General features: G+C 40.2%; 1 protein-coding gene across 2 annotated transcripts in view; it reads right to left on the bottom strand.

The window, feature by feature from the left end:
- Positions 1-13,726, bottom strand: part of PDGFD (platelet derived growth factor D) — a 145,509-nt gene that overhangs the window by 16,023 nt on the left and 115,760 nt on the right. For both annotated transcript variants that reach the window (XM_014966181.1, XM_014966182.1), the window contains exon 5: positions 12,948-13,149. In XM_014966181.1, the coding sequence (XP_014821667.1) occupies positions 12,948-13,149 (202 nt within the window). The remainder of the gene's footprint in view (positions 1-12,947; positions 13,150-13,726) is intronic.

Raw genomic sequence — 13,726 nt, 5'->3', positions numbered from 1 at the left:
GCAGAGCTCACACTGACTATAAAGGTGAAGGGAAGGCTTGCAGTAAAATATTGGCCTGAAAGCTAAGACTGGTTATTTTGTTTGCTTTCTCACTGATCTGTTGGATCCTTAGGTAAGAGTTTCCACTCTTCTGTCTTCTCTCCTCTGCTTATACTTGGCTTATTTAGATGATGGGCTCTTTTTTTGCTATTTTGGGCATAACCCATTTTGCCTAACTGCAGGCATACAAAAGGCAAACACTTTAAGCAAGGCTCTTCCCCTTGTCAGCAGAGAAATGTCTTTGGAGAGGAATTCATCCCTTCCTCACAAGGGCATTTAGGACAGGTGGCATGACTTGTTTCTCAAGTTGCCTTTCTGTGTTGTTTATGGATAGAGTCTAGATCACTCTTTTTTAGATGGAGAAATCAATCTAAGCAATATTAAGTTCAGCTGGTAAATGCTACTATAATAGGCATACAAATAAATACAATTAAAACTAATGAGCTTCATTGAATGCCAGTAGTTGGTTGATGTTTAAATGCCTGTTATCTCTGTGAGATGTGTCATGTAAACAAGTAGTAAAGTCAACCATAAAAATAACTTATAGGCTATCAACTGTGAATTTAAGTGCTGTTTCTAGCTTGAGCTTGTAAAGCAAAAAACAACAAAAAAAACCAATCCCTTCCATAAATCCATTTTCCACAATTATAACAGATAAAAGTAACAGATTTAATGAGTTTTGTTTCTATATAAGTTTTCTGATTTCTTTTTCTCTCCTTTTCTGCTTTCTTATTTTCCTTAAGATTCTGTCCACCAACTAAGTGTTTGAAAGCTCAATAACTTATTCAGGACTGGAAGACATGTGAATTTTTGTTGAGATCCCACCCCAAACAGTATTTGCTAATAGAAACATCAACAGGAAAATAGGAATGACTCAAATGAGAACTGAGATAACAGCGTAGTGTTTGTGAACATACCAATTTTCATGCACATGTTTAATAGCTCAACACCACCTCTGTGCACCATCTAAGTACACCTATGCTTGTGCTTTACTATAAACACGTGAAAACCTCCAACAAAGGCACTTTATATCTCCTGTGCCTCAGTCCTTGTCAACATCACAAAGTAAATTACAGAAAAAGCTGTGATTTGTAAATATCATGCACCTTTACATTCTTGCCTGGATATATTCACAAGGCAGATATGCAAGAGGCAAGGGTACGTAAATGTCACAAATGCTATTACAGAAAATCATAGCAGCTTCACTTTTCTGGCAAGATGTTATCTCAGTCAATGGGAATTTAGCAGATAAATTGTGATTTTCTAGCAATTGTGATACATCTTGCCATGAAATCTCAGTGGTTCTCTCCAGAGAGCTAGCATCTCTCCAGAAGAGGTATAGATCATCCTCCTGATATAGACACAAAATCAATGGGGCTACTGGTATACTCATGCACTGGGAGGAAAATACACTCTGAATGTCCAGAGCCAGGACTTAGAAGTCCAGAGAATAATGATTTCTTTGTTTTAATAGATGATATTTTCTTCTCCGCTGTCATTCTCCAGAGCCACCCCTTCTCATTGCAGGCTCCCAGGCTAATTCTTCTCACAGCAAAGTGTTTCCCACTCGTCTAAACGTTCTCATCAGGACCTTTGCCATCAGTTTCGCTTACAGATAATGCAAAGAGGTATCTGGCTACTATTCATTTCAGCTGATGGATGTGAAGAAAAAGTTAACCAAGGAAAGAAAAGGGCAGAAAATATTCTGCCTTCATGATTAATGAGATTTCTTGAGGGGAAAACCTGGATCATCCACAGTCTGGCACTGCAGCAATCCAGGGGAATGTATACTGATATGAGCCGGCTCCTATCAGGACAGGCTGGCCATAAACTAGGATGGCATTTCTAGACAGAGTTGGAATAAAATGCTCAATGGCTTAATTCAGCCTTAATTCAGCTGTGGTAACATAGGACACAAGGCTTCCAGTAACAAACTGGTCATTAAAGAGAGCTCAGACCCAGGTCACATGAACAGGACATCTGTGTCCAGGAGAAGATGACCAGGACACCCAACAAAATTTGCTCTAGCACAGATGAAACTAACCCTCAGGCTCAACAGTTGTTCTTCCTGCATTGAGCTGATACCTATTATCACTGCTGCGTTATCAACACAGAAATGAGTCTTTGTAATGAGACTGGCAGAGAGAGAAAGCACCGGCATTTAAAGGTAGGGGGGCTTTCCTGCAGAGAGCATATTATATCCATCACAGTGTTACACATATTAGCTTCAGTACTTAAGCTGCTCAATTTAAATGGCAAGGGGTGACCTGGCAAAGGGCTTTCACTGGAGGGGGGGCTTTGCTCACTAGCTTTCAAAACCCTAGTTTTGATGACTTTCAGAAGTCTTTGCAGGGTCTCTTAGACTGCAGTTGAGTCAGTACTGTGAAGAGCTGTTGACTTGCTCGAAGCATAGGAGGGAATAACCAGATATGACATTTTTTTTTCTCTGAAGTATGAAGAAATCAACTATTTTCAATGAGGGCTCAGAACTTTTTTCTGGATGCATTCTTCAGGAATTCTGAAATCAATCAGTGGGAAGATACATTTTACTTAGAACATTTTTCGATGAACTATTTTTGAAAAACCTATGGGAAATTTTCCCGTGGAAAATTGCATGAATTCCCCTTGGTTTCATACTCAAGACATTCTGATCCTGCCTTATTAGCAGTTTTCAGGACCCCAAATCACAGAGTTATCAGCTAAGATGTGAATTCTCTGTACTTTGGAATACCTTGGTTGGTATTCCAAGGACTCTGGTTGGACCAGAGTCCAGGTTGAAATGGACAAATACAATAACAGAAAGGTCTTATTATAGTGATGCTGAACTATTGAAAATAAATAACTGCAAACAGAGGAGAAAAGACTACATGAAGGGTTTCAGAGATACAGAAGCCATCCTCTATAAAAATTCATCTGGGGGTAAACACCTAAGCTCTTTTTGATTCTGCTCTACAGAAATCCACTGCTTGGTGGGATAAGGTGAGCACGCAATGTCTTCTGTGGACAGTGTATACTGTATTCTGGCAGCATCACACTGACACTCAAGAAGGGGCTCCCATTGACTAATCAGCTTTAGACTATGGCTTGCAGCCCCCTAACAAAAGAACATTTTGCTCTGAACATATCTCCCTACTGAAAGCTTCAATATGCATTTTTCCCTGTCTTGGGATTGTTTTACTGTCTGGAGCCAGTCCATTTCCTCATCCATATAACAATGAGATTTTACAGTACAGTCAGTTTCACGCATCACTTCACTGCTGTGACTAAAATGTAACCGAGCCTTGGTGTGATTGGTGTGAAATCCCGCTGCTTTACTTATCAAGGACTGAAACCACTAGAGTCCTTAATTTAAAACTAGAACTAAAAAGTTCTGTAGACTGGATGCAAAGAACTTCAAAGTATTATTACAGAATGTCTGCATCAGAGATTCAATTTAAAGGCAAGGCAGACAGAAAAAGATGCACTGGAGCAGTAAGGTAAATACTTGAGGTACAGTGTTTGCCCCTTCCTCCCCCTTAAATCCCATCCTTAAATCCATCCTTATTTCACATAGCACTAAGGCATGTGCTTACCTTGAAACATTGATCTTAATCAGAGGCAAGCACGGAAATTGGGAACCGTGTCTTATTCAGAAGGTACAGCCTTAAAGATTGGAGAAGAGAGAACACCTATGTTGTTGGTCACCAGTTAATTTTAAAAAGTCAGGTGGTTCGTTAGAGTTTCTTTTAACTGTTTATCTGTTTGAAATTCATACATGGATCTAACTACCATATCTGAACATTTTTCACTTTTTTAATGCATCAGCCACAGACTGGAGCTGAGGTGTAAGAGGTGGTAGCCACTTTGCCACAGTATTCCTACACCACATCTACAAGACCATCTACAAGGAAGGCAAGAAGGATTCAGGCAGTTGCAGACCAGTCAGTCTAGTCTCAGTCCATGGTAAAATTAAGGAGTAAATCTATCTGGAAACAATGTCCAGGTGCAAGAAAGACAAGAAGATGACTGGAAACAGCCAGCATAGATTTACCATGGGCAAATTGTGACTGACCAACCTGAGAGTCTGCTAAGATGAGACAACTGCCTGTTGGATAAGGTGAAAGCAGCAGAAGTATCTGCTGATTTTTGACAGTGGTCCCTAGCATCCCTGCAGCCAAACTGCTGAGATATAATGGGGTGGATGGGTGACAAATTGAGTGGATAACCAGAAGGTCCAAGGGGCTTGAAAAAAGTGATCAGCAATTCCAAGTACAACTGATAGCTGGTTACTAGCAGTATTCCCCAGGGGCTAATGATGGGGTCCATGCTGGTAAAGATCTTCGCTAATGACCTGAAGAATGGAATGGTGCGAACCCTCAGCAAGTTTGTTAGTGACATAAAATCATGGAAAGCTGTCCACATGCTGCAGGGCTGCCGCTAAGAAGTACCTCAAGAAGTAGTACCTCAAGCTCTAGAAATGTGCTAGCAAGAACCTTATGAGGTTCAGTGATGACAAATGGAAATTCCTTCATCCTGTATCAGTCCAGATAAGCAGAGTTCTGTTCTACTTTGACTTTCATCCCTTTTCAGGTATTCCTTACAGTTTGCAACAAAGGTTGTGCTGCTGTTTTCATTTTGACTCTTGGCTTTATAAAATTTCTCCTGTAGAGCGTGGAATTTTTCAGAGACCTATGAATGTATTCCACCCTTTATCCCCAGTCTTCATGCTCCACTACCATGAAGGTGTGTGCCAGGACTGTGTCACGTAAAGGTACTATACAAGCAAAGACATTCACAGCAGTGGTGTAGCTGAATGAAGCTATGTAATGGTTGCACTTGAGTTGGAAAATACAGTCCCATACATAATGGTAAACAGACACATCATCCCCTAGCTAAATCACCTAAATGCACTGACACTGAAGCAATTATTCTTCTCCATGCTGAGTGCTGACCAGACCCTGTGGCTTTTAGTCTTCAACGCATGGTTGATGGTAATCACTGTTCCACTGCACATGCTTAATGATGCCAGAATAAGCACTCTGTTAAATATACCTGAAGACTTTGGAAGCTGTCCAAGTCCTTCCTGTGGCAGCTGGGGAGAAGATGCTGCGATTTGGATTTACTACAGAACCACAATTCTAAGATAAACCTCCTCAATACAGCAACTATCATTTTAGAGGAATGAGAGATCATAATTTCAGTGGGATTATAATGGTCTACATGGAACCGGGTTCACAATATATGGGCCTATTATAGACTGGCAAACTAATTATCAGCTGTGGTACAGGTCAAATAGCAAAAGCAGACCAAACCATCAGTGTCGTAAATGGACACAGCCTCACTGAAATCAATGGAACTGAACAGCGAATTCCAGTGGTAAATAATATGCTGCAAGTATCACTAGCATTTTAAAAAGGTTTAATAAGAAAAACTTTCACTGCAGTGACCAACAATAATGTCACGTAAAGCGTGAGGGAAAGTCTCATTTGTCACAGAGCAGGAAGAGTAAAGACATAGATCTGAATTAGATTGTGAAATGAATGAATGTGTGTAGTTTGCATGCAACAGACAACTTGGTGCCCAAGTGAAGAAGCATGGAAGAAATATCCTGCTTCTTAAGCACAGGGAATACTTTAAATTTGCAGCTCTCTACTTGGAATATTCACGTTTGCTGTGAATGAGCAGGCATTCAGCATTTGTGATGCCTGCACTCCCTGTCTGGTGCACTGAAACTTGCTGGCAGCCATCCCAGAACCTTTCAAGGAAGAGTACATGGACGTTTGCAGTAATTTATTGGCCACTGTTTGCAAACCCCTAGGAAATGACATTCCTGAGTTCGAAATTTAACTTCTTGCTAGACCATTCTAAGTTGAGACAATTAAAAACTATTGTTTAGGACATGGTGAAACTTGCCTAATCTTGGGAACCTGTTTTGCAATGGACAGCAGAAGCATTCCATGAAGACTTGTGGTCTCATCTCCGTACTCCCCTTCTATGGAGCAGTGTAACTATGCCAGCAAGTGTTTGTTTATTTAACTTGTAAAGCTGTCATTGCAGACAGATGTTGTTGCAAGAATGTCCCACCTGATTAATTTCTTCTGATAGCCAAAGGCTTCTTGCATACGTTTCCCAAAAATAAAATGAGCTCAGAGGCGTGTGTAGTCTTGCTAATTACCGGAATGTATCTATCCACATGTGTTCCTGCTTCCTAGGTTTATTTATGCAAAAAACATTCCTTTTTAAAGATGACCCCTCTCTCTAGGTACCATTCCCTAGACATTTGGATCTAGTCTATGATGAGAAACTGAACTTTTTCTTTCTGCTTTATTTCTTCATTTGTACACAAACCATTTCAAAAGCAGAGGTCTTGTTAAAATCATAAAGCCTTTTTCAATGGGATGTAAAACTTCAGAGTGTACAAGAAAAGATAAATGCAAACAAGCACGTGGGAAAATTTGTAATGTTTAATTCGATAGTTGGAACTGTTTACAATAGTATCTCTTAGGAGCTCTTCTGATATTATCAAGCAGATACATAGATGCTTTCAAAAATTTAAATTGTAGGATGAACAGGTCTCCTTCAAATGTCTGAATGCTCCTTATGGATCTCCAAAAGAATAGAAACCTATTTGTCTATAGAGTATGGCTGTTTTCTTTTTTATATCTACATGTGTCCTGGCTAAGAACAGTGTTAAATAATCCCATAGCCAGTGATATCCTTTTAGAGATGCATTATATTTGTAATAACCAAATTACTATGACACTGAGGTCAGCTACAACATATTATAGCAATGAAAAAGGAATTATTTTAAAGAATATGCTTTTTTTCCTAAGACTCTAGGATGAGCTTAAGGCTGAATATTCATAATTTCAGAGTTTCTAAAAGGCAGCAATAACTAGCAAACATTTTTGAGTACATTTACAGCTGCTGCAAAGGTTCTTTGAAAAATCTCCTTGTCATATTTTTGTGTAGGAGGTGTACACTGAAGTTTATCGTTTATACAAGGCCTCTCATTTAAGGATTTTGAAAATGCGAATGTGTATCATCTCCCCCTTTCTATTTTGTCCTTTTCTGCCAGTCTGGGTTTCACTGTGATTCTGTAGTTGACTTCTACTGCAGTGGCTAACAGCAAACATCACCGAACATATGTAGAATGAAATTTAAAACTTCATGTGATTATTAGTGAGACACAACTGATACCAATATCTTACTTCAACAGTGTAAATCGAAAGAAATGCATTTAACTCAATAGAGTTGTATCAGTGTTGTAGAGGTGTGAAATCAGATTTTGTAGATGGAAAGGAGTTATCATATGTATAGATTTAATCAACACACTCTTCATTTTAAGGTTCTTGCAGGAGGTATCCAGGGAGGGATCAGTCTTTTAACTGTGTATAAATACATGATGGGAGGGACTAAAGAAGCTGGACCTCAGAGTATTTGAAAGCACAACAGGAATCGGACCAAAACTGTAACACAGGAAAACTTATTTAAATATTTTAAAAAACCTTTTTTCGTTTTTTTTGTTCTGAAGCTGGTCAGATACAGGTTACCCAGAGATGTTATGGAATCTCCATCCTTGGAAGTAATCAAAACTTGACTACACAGGGTCCCAAAAAACCTGCTGTGGGTTACCCTGCCTTGAACAGGGGGGTTGGACTAGACAATCTCCTAATGCACCTTCCCACTTCATCTATTCTGTAATTCTGTGAGTTTAAGCTATGCTAAAATACTGTACTTCCTCTTTCTTTGACCCTGATCCTTATCTTTGTGGATTACTGATTGCCAAATTAAGAAAACATACCGTTTAAATATCATATCCCTGTTATCAAAATTGGTATTCAGCAACACTGTCTTTTAAGAACAATTTTGTGACACAATTTGGTATAGGCAGAGAGCTGGATAGGAGCAAAATCATTAGTGATTCATTTGTGCCGTTTACATGACATGTTCTGAAAATGCTGTGAAAGATAGGCAGAGATTACATCAAATTGTTCTTATCTGCCTTAGGGCTATTCTAACTAAGGATCAAGAATAAACTCCAAGCTGGAAGCAGAAACAGATAGATATCTGAAATAAATGCAGCAATAACTAGCAAACATTTTTGAGTACATTTACAGCTGCTGCAAAGGTTCTTTGAAAAATCTCCTTGTCATATTTTTGTGTAGGAGGTGTACACTGAAGTTTATCGTTTATACAAGGCCTCTCATTTAAGGATTTTGAAAATGCGAATGTGTATCATCTCCCCCTTTCTATTTTGTCCTTTTCTGCCAGTCTGGGTTTCACTGTGATTCTGTAGTTGACTTCTACTGCAGTGGCTAACAGCAAACATCACCGAACATATGTAGAATGAAATTTAAAACTTCATGTGATTATTAGTGAGACACAACTGATACCAATATCTTACTTCAACAGTGTAAATCGAAAGAAATGCATTTAACTCAATAGAGTTGTATCAGTGTTGTAGAGGTGTGAAATCAGATTTTGTAGATGGAAAGGAGTTATCATATGTATAGATTTAATCAACACACTCTTCATTTTAAGGTTCTTGCAGGAGGTATCCAGGGAGGGATCAGTCTTTTAACTGTGTATAAATACATGATGGGAGGGACTAAAGAAGCTGGACCTCAGAGTATTTGAAAGCACAACAGGAATCGGACCAAAACTGTAACACAGGAAAACTTATTTAAATATTTTAAAAAACCTTTTTTGTTTTTTTTTGTTCTGAAGCTGGTCAGATACAGGTTACCCAGAGATGTTATGGAATCTCCATCCTTGGAAGTAATCAAAACTTGACTACACAGGGTCCCAAAAAACCTGCTGTGGGTTACCCTGCCTTGAACAGGGGGGTTGGACTAGACAATCTCCTAATGCACCTTCCCACTTCATCTATTCTGTAATTCTGTGAGTTTAAGCTATGCTAAAATACTGTACTTCCTCTTTCTTTGACCCTGATCCTTATCTTTGTGGATTACTGATTGCCAAATTAAGAAAACATACCGTTTAAATATCATATCCCTGTTATCAAAATTGGTATTCAGCAACACTGTCTTTTAAGAACAATTTTGTGACACAATTTGGTATAGGCAGAGAGCTGGATAGGAGCAAAATCATTAGTGATTCATTTGTGCCGTTTATATGACATGTTCTGAAAATGCTGTGAAAGATAGGCAGAGATTACATCAAATTGTTCTTATCTGCCTTAGGGCTATTCTAACTAAGGATCAAGAATAAACTCCAAGCTGGAAGCAGAAACAGATAGATATCTGAAATAAATGATGATATAATCTGTTGCTCTCTTTGCTGCAAGGTTATCCCAGTGCCTATAAACATTCCTCAGAGATCCACAGTGTCTGTTTAAAAGCCACCAAGCATTTCTAATTTAAGGACTTGTTAAAGCTATTCCCTACTCCTGAGATCATCCAAGAACAAGCCTTTAATCTTGTCAAAAGTTTATGACTAAATAAAAATTCTTAATGGAAATTTTTAAAGGATTTGATTATGGTGAAGTACTTTTGTCCAGAGGGCTGCTAACAGTTAGATAATTTGGCTTTTAGTTTGAAGACAAAAGAAAAACTGTCAGAAAACTTTTTTTGCTTATTCCTGTAACCAAAACAGCAACAAAAAAAATCCTATTAAAATGAATCGAGTGTTAAAATAATAACTGGAAAGCTCCTTGTGTCTTTGACAGTGTTTTGCTATGGAAGAAGCTGAATTACATTTACACTAAATGGAGAAACCTTTATGCATCTGAATCTTCCAAGCACTACAAGATCAGATTTATAACTGTAGCCTATATAATCAGCATCAATAAAGCAGCAAATGCTATTTTATATAAATGTGGTCATTTAAACATATGAGGTACTAGGCTAAATAGGATCTGAGATGGAAAGCAGATCCAGGTTTCTAATCACCTTCTATTAAAATCAAAACAGACCTTTTATTTCTTTTGTATAGATGTCTATCAGTGCCAAATCTGGCCTGGGAATAAGGGGCACACAGCTCATTTTTCACAGACCCCTAAACAAGATCAAACTGATCTCAGAAGTGATGCAGTGGCAGTTAGGTGATGTTTTTCACAAAACATGTTCTCCTGTGGTTGCCTGAAATTTCTGATGTGCCAAAATGGAACAAAGTAAAGGGGTTCAATTTGCAATGGATGGGTGCTCAAGGCTTTATTACAGATCCCTTTGAAGTGCTGAGCCCAATAATAGTGATGGCCAACATGTTTTGGAAACTGTAGGCCAAGGTGGCTGTATATCCACTAATACACTGTACATCAAATAATCCCTGCCTGCTCAGAGAATTTGTCTGTATTCCCCCCAGGCTACCTGTCCTTGCTTCTACCCTCCGTAGTTTGAGTTTGTCCAGGACCCCCTTGTTCATCTATCCAGGCCTCCTGGTGTTTTTGCCCGATTTTCTCTTTGTTGGGATGCATCGGTCCTGAGCTTGCAGGAGGTGATCCTTTAATATTAACCATCATCTTTCTTAAGCTTCTCTTCCCTCCAGGGCTTTATCCCATGATACTCTTCCAAGCAGATATCTGAAGAGACTTCAATGATACTCTTCCAAGCAGATATCTGAAGAGGCGAAAGTGTGCTCTCCTGAAGTCCAGGACAGTGAGCTCGCTGTGCACCCTCCTCGCCACACTAATGATCTTGAATTCCACCATTTCATGATCACTGCAGCCGAGGCTCCCCTTGAGTTTGACATTTCCAACCACCTTGATGGTGAGAACAAGGTTCAGCATGACATCTCTTCTTGTTGAGCTTGCAGGAGGTGATCCTTTAATATTAACCATCATCTTTCTTAAGCTTCTCTTCCCTCCAGGGCTTTATCCCATGATACTCTTCCAAGCAGATATCTGAAGAGACTTCAGCTCTCCTGAAGTCCAGGACAGTGAGCTCGCTGTGCACCCTCCTCGCCACACTAATGACCTTGAATTCCACCATTTCATGATCACTGCAGCCGAGGCTCCCCTTGAGTTTGACATTTCCAACCACCTTGATGGTGAGAACAAGGTTCAGCATGACATCTCTTCTTGTTGGCTCCTCAGTCACTTGGAGAAGGAAGTTATCATCAGCGCATTCCAAGAACCTCCTTTATCCTCAGTCACTTGGAGAAGGAAGTTATCATCGGCGCATTCCAAGAACCTCCTTTACTGTTTATGCCCTGCTGTGTTGATCCCCCAACAGATATCAGGGTGGGTGAAGTCCCACCATGAGGACCTGGGCTTGTGAATGTGAGGCTGCTTCTATCTGTCTGTAGAGGGTTTCATCCATTTGGTCTTCCTGGCCAGGTGGTCTGTAGCAGACCCCCCCACTGTAACATCACCTATTCCCTCCCTCCCTTTCATCCTGACCCATAAGCTTTCTGTTGGCTCCTCATACATCCCCAGGCAGAACTCCATGCACTCCAGCTGGTCATTGACATATAGGGTGACAATCCCTCCTTGATTCTGTTGCCTGTCCTTCCTGAAGTGCCTGTATCCTTCCATTGCAGCACTCTGGTCATAGGACCCATCCCACCAATTCTCCATGATGCCAATAAGATCATAGTCCTACAGGCGTGTACAGTCCTTAACGTCACTCTCTTGCACAAAGGTCAACAGCTGTAGGATAGTCCGCATCCCTACCACTAACCTTTTATTCTCCAAGACAAGGTGGACACATGCAAACTGCCCACTGGGAATGGCAGCTGGTTTCTGCCAACTGCTGGTTCATGCCCAGCAATGAGCCCCGAGAATGACATTTGACCTGAGCCAAAACTAAGCAGAGACCAGGCTGACAATTTAACAATATTGGATTTCAGGGCCTCTGAATACTCCTCAATGCTATTTTCCCTAATACAGATGCAGCATTTATATCCCTTTTAAGACCAAAGCTTCATCACTTGATAGCAAGTAAGTTACAAACACAGAATTAAAATCCTCTCTCCCTGCTTAGCACACGTTTAACATAGGGGGATGGAATTTGAGATGCAAATAAATGGTAGATGGCACAGAATGAGAACCATGTCTTGGACATTATAATTTTAAAGTCACAAAGAAGAGTGCATATGAATACATAACTTGGACATGGAAGACAGTGTTAAGAAGAGAACTATAATAAAATATTTCACTCCAGATCTTCTGTGAAAGCTACAGCAATTGTCATCTTGAAGAACCCTAAGATACCTCCTAGATCTGTACTTGCACGTAAAGGGCAATTTCATCAGGCTCTTCAGTGCATGGTTACCCCAGAGCACCACTGTCTCTTCTAAGTAGTGTTTCTTTATCATTATGGGTTTATACTGTTAGCTTAACATCCCTCTGCTTTACCATTTGGTGGATGATTTGAACTAACAGAAGGAAACAAGAAACATAACCCAGAAATGTGTGCTTTGTTCAATTACAGGCAAAGATGTTAAACCATAATAATGTTCCCTGCCAACATAATGAAAAACAGTGAGATGTTCACATCCTAAAAAACCAGCTGCACATACAGGTGTCTGCACCAGATGCTTCCCTAAGCACATTGTGATAAAAGTGATTATTTCTCACTCAACAGAGAACAATCCCTAAGCAGGGTATTTAAAGGAGGATGATAGTGCAGGTAATTAGGAGCCCCATGCCTTACACATAAAGCAATGTTTAAGAGAGTGAAGCTGAGAACCATCTGTCCTTTACACATGGGCCTATGTTTTTATTTGTGAATTCATCATAAAGATGGGCAGTTTTCAATCTGATTTCTCAGGCAAGATCCTACTCAGTCAGAAAACAACTAAGGTTTAAATGATGTATTCCTGGTTTTAAGAGGTGGTAGCTTGCCCTACGGCTCCAACAGGAACACAGGAACCAGAATTAATACCTGACCAATGGACATTTCTGTGAGAGAGTGAAGGAATAGCCTGGTCTTGCCCCGAAGTACATATATAGTTCTTTATCCTACCTTTGGACTTCCTGTCATGGTAGCTCCTGCCTCGATAATGGTGGCCACTGTCTGTGTACAAATTCTCGAGATCTTCTTGCCAGGAGTCCGGGTTAAAATGTTTGAGCAGATCCTCCACTGTGTCAAATGCAGCGATGGTCTGATCCAGTGCTTCCGCTGTGAGCGTAGAGTCAGTCACTGATGGAGAGGGATAGGATACCCCCTAAGAGTGACATACATCTCAGTGTACTTGGAACAAATTACAGCACCATTCAAAGCAATTGACAACAGTTACTAAGAAACTTGTCTCATTAATGACTGAAACAGCTACTTTGGGCCATCTTTTGAACTCCTTAGCTGCGCCAGGCTTTGTTATGCCTGTGTTTTCTTCTGCAAGGAGAAGAGACACCAAGGAACTCCTAAGCACATCCCCAAGGAGATGCAGGGAGCAGTACTGCCGCTGCTGGAATGTCAACATGCAGACCCACTCCTCAAAGGGGATGACGGTTTGCACATATACAAAGATGTAATGGAAATGTCTCTTGAAACCACTGTGATGGTCATGACCACAGACTGGAGGTGCCTCAGAGTGCTGGGGTGGTGCCTTCACAGCTCCACCAGCTCTGTTGGTAAATCCAGAATAGGCAGATCAGAAACCACAGCAAAGACAAAGGCAACAAGTCCACTAGACTGTCTTTCCTTCTCCGGTCAATTTGGTCAACAAATTTGGCTTGGTCAAAGAATTGAAAAGATGGCCCTTTATTACCAAGGATTAAATATATTACGCAACACTGATGAAT

This window comes from Calidris pugnax, unplaced genomic scaffold (assembly GCF_001431845.1).
Source record: "Calidris pugnax isolate Ruff unplaced genomic scaffold, ASM143184v1 scaffold20, whole genome shotgun sequence".
Taxonomy (NCBI): domain Eukaryota; kingdom Metazoa; phylum Chordata; class Aves; order Charadriiformes; family Scolopacidae; genus Calidris; species Calidris pugnax.
The sequence above is the reverse complement of the archived record's forward strand: the minus strand, read 5'-3'. Positions and strand labels throughout refer to the sequence as shown.